This window comes from Cephus cinctus, unplaced genomic scaffold, assembly GCF_000341935.2.
Source record: "Cephus cinctus unplaced genomic scaffold, Ccin1 Ccin1_scaffold1146, whole genome shotgun sequence".
Classification (NCBI taxonomy): Eukaryota; Metazoa; Arthropoda; class Insecta; order Hymenoptera; family Cephidae; genus Cephus; species Cephus cinctus.
In genome coordinates this window covers 321,158-329,566 of record NW_014333641.1, presented here as the reverse complement: position 1 = coordinate 329,566, position 8,409 = coordinate 321,158, and the positions used below count along the sequence as shown (strand labels likewise).

Below are 8,409 nucleotides of genomic sequence, written 5' to 3'. Positions count from 1 at the left end.
TGACTTCGTGTCATTTGACACCAACTGTTGATACAGAAGTCTCAAATACATTCGTATATATGTAAACCACACTTTTATATTCGAATTTGACACAAATTACACGTTTCACAAACAATCTTTTCTAACTACAGTAGCTTAAAAGAGACTTTCAAGTAATTTTGTTCACACGTCTGTCGCTCTCCTACTAGACAGGACAGGTAAAAAATACATTATAATTATAACTAACTCCGTTGTACATCACCAACAATTGTTATACAATAAAACATTGCTTTAAACATATTTTTTAGTTTATGAAATTATTTCAAAAAGCAGGTCCAAGGAAATCTCTTATCATGAAAATTATTCTCATAACGACGCTGCTGTTAACGGCCATAACTACAGCTTCTCTTCTGGATGGCAGAACAGCGATTGTTGACAACGCCACTACTACTAACTATAGATTGCCAAATAATTCACTCCCAATTTCATATTCTATCAGATTGATACCGTACATCATCGTAGACAATTTTACATTCGATGGAGAATCAACGATTGAACTTGAGGTTCTAAAATCAAGTTCTTCGATAACTCTTCACATACTAAATCTTACTATAGACGAGACTGCAACATCTTTGGTGTCCAGTGGTAATAAAAACCACAAAATAGCCAGTCATACTTACGATACCAAAAAACAATTTTTGATTTTGAAATTCGCCACCCATTTGCCAACTGGAAATTACACACTGTATTTGAAGTACGTTGGTAATTTACCCAGTAACATTTTGGAAGGTTTCTACAGATCCTCTTATACCAATGACAATGGTCAAACTGTGTACGTATATCATTACTGTATCTCAGTCTATATGTTTTATTAGAGCTATATTAGTTTGTACAATATGTTTCCAGCTGGTTGGCTACCACACAATTCGCACCAACCGCAGCACGCCGAGCTTTCCCCTGCTGGGATGAACCTGCACTCAAAGCTACCTTTACTATTTCTATTAAACACGATGTTAACTACACGGCGTTATCAAATATGCCAGTTGCCAATCAATCGGCAATCGACAAGACTGATAACAAATTATGGACAACTTTCAAAACAACACCCATTATGTCAACATACTTGGTGGCTTTTGTAGTTTCCGATTATGGATACGTTAGCAACGGGAACGAAAGATTCAGAGTTTGGTCTCGCAAAAATGCTCTTCGCGGTGCAAGTTATGCATTGACTCAAGGAGAGTCAGAGTTAAAACATTTAGAAAAATACACATCGATTCCGTTTGCTTTACCAAAAATGGATGAAATTTCTATCCCAGACTTTTTCTTCGGTGCTATGGAAAACTGGGGCTTGGTTACCTATAGGTAATATTATAAACGGTTGTTTATTATATAATTTCCACATAACTTCTATAATTAATACAGAGAATCAGAAATGCTATACGAAGACGGTGTAAATTCAACATTTACAAAACAAAATGTTGCAAAAATTATTTCTCATGAAATTACTCATCAATGGTTTGGAAATCTTGTCAGTCCATCCTGGTGGAAATATCTTTGGTTGAAGGAAGGCTTCGCAACTTATTTTGAATTTTACATCACGGATCAGGTACAATTCTTAAAAATTGTCCAAACTCATCATTTAACACTAAACCTACCAGAGCGGTCAAATAACCGCTTTTGAGATTTTAATCAAAATTGTTAAATTCCAGGTTTTTATTTTTCTTGAACTTACTGCACGACTATGCTAAATTCTGTATTAATTACAATCAACTGGAAAAGACTATAATGTTTATTTCAAAAGCGGTCGTTTGACAGCCATCGGTAGAAATAGGTATATATAATATGCCGGTAGGTTTAGTGTTAATTAATCATATTTAACTGCTTTAGGTCGAAAAAAATTGGCACTTAATGGACCAATTCATAGTGCGTTCTTTACAAGAGAATACCCTTATAGCAGATTCTTCCGACACCACACATCCCTTGAATCAGGATGCATCGACTCCGGAAGAAATTAAAGCACTTTTAGATACAATTACTTACCGCAGATTCTTCCGACACTACCCATCCTTTGAACCAGGATGTATCGACTCCAGAAGAAATTAGTGCACTTGTCGATTTCATTACCTATCAAAAAGGTACAATTGTTTTTGATAAATAATTGATTTACGATAACAATTATCAAATAACACTTCTCTATGCACGTAGGGGCTGCTGTGATTCACATGATGTCCAATTTCCTGACGCCCCCCATCTTTCGCGCTGGACTCACCAGATACTTAAATAATAAGTAAGTTTCTTAATTTTTAACCGAAAAAAAGTGGATCACAATTTGGATGATCCTGAGCTCTTTTCTCAATATTATTTACAGTGCCTATAAGGCGGTCACATCCGATGACCTGTGGAGCGCTTTACAAGAGGTATCTGACGAATATGAAATTCTGCCGCCTGAGATTTGCCTTAAAAAGGTGATGGACACTTGGGTCGAGCAGCCTGGATTTCCACTGATCACTGTCACCAGGGATTATAAAACTGGAAAAGCTAATATCAGTCAGGAACGATATTTTCAATCTGGTGCTAGTGGTGACGGTACCAGATGGTGGGTTCCTATCAGTTACACAACTCAGTCTGATCTAAACTTTTCATCAACATCGCCTCGCGAGTGGATCCCTCAAGCGAAAAATAATATAGTCCTAAACGGATTTAAGCCAACTGATTGGACCATTTTCAACATAAAAGAATCAGGTAAAATAACCCTTATCAACTTATACCAACGGATGTTGTATTAAATACAAAACTTACATGTGTTGATAACCTATTCGAAATCAATCAACAGGTTACTATCGTGTCAACTACGATAAAAAAAATTGGAAATTAATAACTAGTTATTTGGACAGTGACGATTATGTAAACATTCATCCCCTCAATCGTGCACAAATTATCGATGATTCTGGTAACTTGGCTCTTGCCAACCGTATCAACTTTTCTATATTTTTGGATATTTCGGTTTATATTCGTCGTGATATTGATTACGTTCCGTGGCGATCGATGTTGACCGTTAGTAGTTATTTGTATCAAAAATTAGCAAACACAAGAAGCTTCTCGTTATTCAAGGTACATATAGGACTGGGATTTACTTAGTGTTGAAGAACTTAATATAGTTTAATCAGTGATCATTCTAATTATAGAGATTTTTCGTGGAAAGTTCTGAAAAATCCATTGCTGCTGTCGGATATATCCAGCACGACAATGACGAACATCTTGTAAAGTTTCAAAGAATAAATATCATAACGTTTGCATGCTTATACGGCAGTGCAGAATGTAGATCCAATGCAACTGCAATACTGGCTGCATATTTAGAAGATCCAATTGCAAACCCGTAAGTTTTGACGTGATCTGTATAAGGATTTAATTCCACAAAAATCTTGTAATATCATTCATTTTAGGATATCGCCTGATTTGAGAGATTGGGTTTTTTCTTCTGGAATCAAGAATGCAAATGCAACTGTCTGGAACATGGTTTTAGATCTTTATGCAAAGAGCCCTTCTCTCACCGTAATTAATTATCTTGGTCTTTCCGAAGACGAAGAAATCTTGACAAACTACATGAAACTGGCAACAACAGATAATTCGACGATACTGAAGGAGCATGCATCTGATGCGTTCGCGTCCATTTATGATGGCAGCGGTGATAATATAAACTTCGCCTTGGACTACCTCATCGACAATTTCGACAAATTATATGAATTGTAATTAACTGTTTACTCCGTGTCTTCTTGACTTCTACATATAGAATTATACAAGCACAAACTGTTTACTTGTTGCAGCTGGGACCAACCAACAGATGAGATGATTAGGCATGTTTCTGCGTTTGGTAACCTCTTAACAACAAGAGAACAGCTCACGAAGGTTTTTATCGTCAACTATTATACAACCAGTAATTTTATATATATGGGATAGCAGGCATTACTTATTCTTTTTTTATTACTTTCAGTTGAAAGCTTTGGTGGAAAAGCACAGTGATGTATTCGGATCTGATGGACAAACTGCAATCGCCAATGCAGAATCTAACGTCAAATGGACTGATACTTACGAACCAGTTTTCTACGAATGGTTTACTAATTTCTACAAGCTGTAAGACGAAGAATCTACTTCCTGCACCGCTGTTAACGCTGACCGGCACTAACAGCTAGTAAAGGCCAAGAGTCACCGTGATTATAACCGATACTAGAGAAACATGCGTTACCTAGTATCATAATGTATCTAACTATGCAGTTGTCCCTTTTCGATGCAACGATTCCATGGATAAATTCACCGTCGAACGAAGGAGTTCCTAATCAAACCTCTTACGGAACAGTTATCCTTCTGGAGTCTTGGGTCAAAGATAGTAAAACTTTTAGTGGCTTCGTTTTCGAATCAGTGCTGACTAAAACAGCAACATCAGGAATCCACACTCGCTTCCGCAGCAGAGATAGAAACCACTTTAGTACTTTATCTTTTGATTGATGCAACTGAAATCATCTCATCAGCACGGAACATTCCAATAAATGATATTTCTGCATCACCGTTTTCATCGTTCTCCCCAGTCTTATCATTACGTACCGATAATTTTTTATTACCCTATCGAGTAGCCCCTTCACAACCATAACAGTCCATGTAAAATTTACACCAGTGCAGCTGCCAAGGATACCAACGTTGGCGCAGATTTGGCGCCCAAGATCGGCAGATCATTGGTTCAATGTAGTAATCATAACAACGGACCAATCTTCATCCGGCACTACTGGGAAATTACTGGGTTCACGAGACTTCGAAGAGTTGTCTTTCGACGTCGATCCAGTACCAAAGACTGAGCATTGGCGAAATACTGGCTATTATTTGCACTCGACACTTTCAACTCATATTTACGTTTTATTTAATTATATTTGACACAGGAAATGTGTATTATAACGTTAGACATTGACCAATCTCTCAGGTACTCCTGCAGTGAGAGCAAACTAGCTAGAAACAAACATCAAGGACAGTCCGATAGTGTCGAAACGGCCGGTAGACAGTAAAACTTCTCTCGAAAGTCAATCAGCTGAATATAATAGTATAATAACAATAAGGAGTGAGAAAAACGCAGCGATCTTCCTCAGAAACTTCAGTTTACGCCATTTCGGTTTCGATCTATTATCCTCGCTGTGACTCGTCAATTTTCACGTAGTGCCATAACAAGAGACTTGTGAGGAATTCCTTGAACCTGATGATGCACTGAAGATTGCAGCGATGATTACGAAATTCTCTGGGCTTTCATGAAATTATTGATTACATTTTGTGAGATGAAGATGAGAGCGAAGCGGTACCGTGTCTTGTTTTTATACAATAAAAAAACGGCTGTGTTCGAAATCACAATGCAATTTTGAATAACGTTCAGATTCATCATTGGACCAGTACTGGACCCATAATCTGCCAGCGCTGGACCAACTACAGACAAATGACAATTGATAATCATCGTAATGCCAACACTGTGCCGATTTTGAGCAGTTGACACCAGGCCGGAATTTTTACATGGGAAAGCTCTTAACAGCAGCTAGATTTTTTCGAAAGACCAATTGTCAGCAACAGGTTGTCCAGTTTGGAATAGAGTTTTTTAATTTGATCTGCCTCAGAAGTAGAGGCCTCAACACAATATTCTTTCGCTAATAAACTTAAACAGCTGAAGCTATTCATTACCGTTGTCAATACGTTGCCTCAGGAAAATATAAACGCGGACAAAAAGAAGGGTTCAGATATTGTTACTCATTCCGAGATTTTCAAAGAGCATGTAACAGCAAAACATGTTTTATGGAAATAATGCCTACAGTTGACATGCCTAATGCCTGACAGCTGTGGTGACACCTGTACTGACATATTCGAATGTAAACCCGGATTCAAGAACAAGAGCATGTAACAGCAAAACATGTTTTATGGAAATAATGCCTACAGTTGACATGCCTAATGCCTGACAGCTGTGGTGACACCTGTACTGACATATTCGAATATAAACCCGGATTCAAGAATAGAAAACTCAAACAATTGAACAGCAAACGTAACAATGTTTTGTGGCCTCACGTGACACGCCAGTTCCAAGCCCTTACAACCTGCCATTAGGCTGTAAATGTTCGTAAACTTTTATTTTCTTTATCACATAACTCATGTGAACAACAATATTAATATTATGTACCTACAAGTTGTACCACGCCTATTTTCAAGCACAGCGTGGCAATGTCAAACAGTATGTCCACTAACTGTAACACGTATTATGCACAGCGGTGAAACAATATACTCAGAGGATAGATTGATCACAACAATGCTAGAAAGTAAGCACAGATGCACGACTGTATTTTATCAGCAACGACAGCTAGCTCACATCTCCTGATTGGACACCAACTGTTGATACTGAAGTCTCAAATACGTATCATAATTATATGTACATATGAAATACTTTTACGAAAGAAATTAAAAAGAGCTACACGTGTCACAAACAAACTTTTCCAACTCCAATAGCATAAAAGAGACGTTCGGGTAATTTCGTTCACACGTATATCGTTCTCCTACTGGACAGAACAGGTAAAGAATACATTAGAATTATAACTATTTCGGTTTACATCGTCGATTATTATTATACAATAGAAACACTGCCTTAAACATACTTTTTAATTTATGGGATTATTTGAAAAAGCAGGTCCAAGGAAACCTCTTACCATGAAGATTCTTTTGATAACGACCCTGCTGTTAGCCGCCGTAACTACAGTTTCTCTTGCGGATGGCATTGAAGCGATTGTTGGCAATGCCAATGACACTAACTATAGATTGCCGAATAATTCAGTGCCAATTTCATATTCTATCAGATTGATACCGTATCTCGTAGACAATTTTACATTCGATGGAGAATCAACGATTGAACTTGAGATTCTAGAATCAAGTTCTTCGATAACTCTTCACATAGTAAATATAACTATAGACGAGAGTTCAACATCTGTGGTGTCCAATGATAATGTACACTACGATATAAACAATCATGCTTATGATAACACAAAATCCTTTTTAATTTTGAATTTCTCCACCGTTTTGCCAACTGGATTTTATACACTATATTTGAAGTATGTTGGTCTCATAATGTATTCGGATTTTGGTGGTCTCTATAGAACTTCTTATACCAAGGACGACGGTGAAACCGTGTACGTATATCATTATTTTATATTAGTCTGTATTACCTAAGAGACATATTAATTTGTACATTATGTTTCCAGCTGGTCGGCTGTCACACAATTTGAAACAAGTGTAGCGCGCCGAGCTTTCCCCTGCTGGGACGAACCTGCACTCAAAGCTACCTTTACCATTTCTATTAAACACGATGTTAACTACACGGCGTTATCAAATATGCCAGTTGCCAGTCAATCGGCAATCGACAAGACTGATAACAAATTATGGACGAATTTTGAAAGAACACCCATCATGTCTACATACTTGGTGGCTTATGCCGTTTTGGATAATGGATACATCAGTCACGGGGACGAAAGATTCAGAGTTTGGTCTCGCGAAGATGATCCTCGTGATACAAATTATGCATTGACTCAAGGGGAGTCGATGTTAAAATATTTAGAAGAATACACGACGATTCCGTATACTTTACCAAAAATGGATGAAATTTCTATACCGGACCCTTCCGTTACTACTTTTGAAAAATGGGGCTTGATTATCGGCAGGTAATATCATAAACGTTGGTTGATTATATAATTTCCTCTTAATTTTTATCATCAATTCAGAGAAGAAGAATTGCTATACGACGACAGCGTAGATAGGACAGTTACAAAACAAACTAACGCCCAAGTTAGTGCTAATGTAATGGCTCATCAATGGTTTGGAAATTTTGTCACTGCATCCTGGTGGAAGTATTTTTGGCTGAATGAAGGCTTCGGGGTTTATTTTCAATATTACGTCACGGACCAGGTAAAATTTTTAAAAACTGTCCAACTTCATCATTTAATTAATGATATTTAATTGCTTTAGGTGGAAGACAATTGGCGCTTTATGGAACAATTCGTAGTTCGTATTTCACAGGGAAGATCCTTTATTGCTGATTCTTCCGAAACCACTCGTCCCTTGAATCAGGATGTATCAACTTATGAAGAAATTAATGCACTTTACGATTCAATTACCTATGGCAAAGGTATAACTGTTTTTCAGAAATAATTGATTTACGAAAACAATTATCAAATAACGCTTCTCTATGCACGTAGCGGCTTCTGTGATTCACATGATGTCCAATTTCCTAACTCCCCAAGTCTTTCACGATGGACTCATCAGATACTTAAAGAATAAGTAAGTTTCTTAACTTTTAGCACATTTATGATGGTCCTGAGCTCATTTCTCAAAATTATTTACAGTGCCTATAAGGCGGTCACGCCCGAT

General features: G+C 37.3%; 2 protein-coding genes across 2 annotated transcripts; both read left to right on the top strand.

Moving 5' to 3' along the window:
* The first annotated feature begins 287 nt into the window (after positions 1-287).
* Positions 288-4,554, top strand: LOC112495021 (aminopeptidase N-like). The gene is made up of 12 exons (XM_025089549.1): positions 288-811; positions 886-1,341; positions 1,402-1,585; positions 1,867-2,019; positions 2,108-2,114; positions 2,185-2,266; positions 2,348-2,721; positions 2,813-3,090; positions 3,165-3,355; positions 3,423-3,725; positions 3,804-3,885; positions 3,971-4,554. Exons 1-12 carry the CDS (start codon positions 291-293, stop codon positions 4,112-4,114), a joined length of 2,775 nt encoding a protein of 924 aa, XP_024945317.1. The 5' UTR covers positions 288-290; the 3' UTR covers positions 4,115-4,554.
* A 1,880-nt stretch (positions 4,555-6,434) lies between these two features.
* LOC112495023 (aminopeptidase M1-like) lies at positions 6,435-8,409 on the top strand (the record flags this gene model as incomplete). Its single annotated transcript, XM_025089553.1, has 7 exons — positions 6,435-6,564; positions 6,677-7,175; positions 7,248-7,703; positions 7,764-7,947; positions 8,008-8,167; positions 8,238-8,319; positions 8,385-8,409. Coding segments are annotated over exons 2-7 (1,383 nt in total), but the record flags the coding sequence as incomplete, so codon positions are not given.

What these genes read in the sequence shown, in the direction of transcription:
- LOC112495021 (XM_025089549.1), top strand. Translation starts at nt 291, where the DNA reads ATGAAATTATTTCAAAAAGCAGGTCCAAGGAAATCTCTTATCATGAAA. An exon ending in TTTCAACATAAAAGAATCAG is followed by an intron (nt 2,722 to 2,812) that starts GTAAAATAACCC and finishes ATCAATCAACAG; the next exon opens with GTTACTATCGTGTCAACTAC. An exon ending in GAAGCTTCTCGTTATTCAAG is followed by an intron (nt 3,091 to 3,164) that starts GTACATATAGGA and finishes TTCTAATTATAG; the next exon opens with AGATTTTTCGTGGAAAGTTC.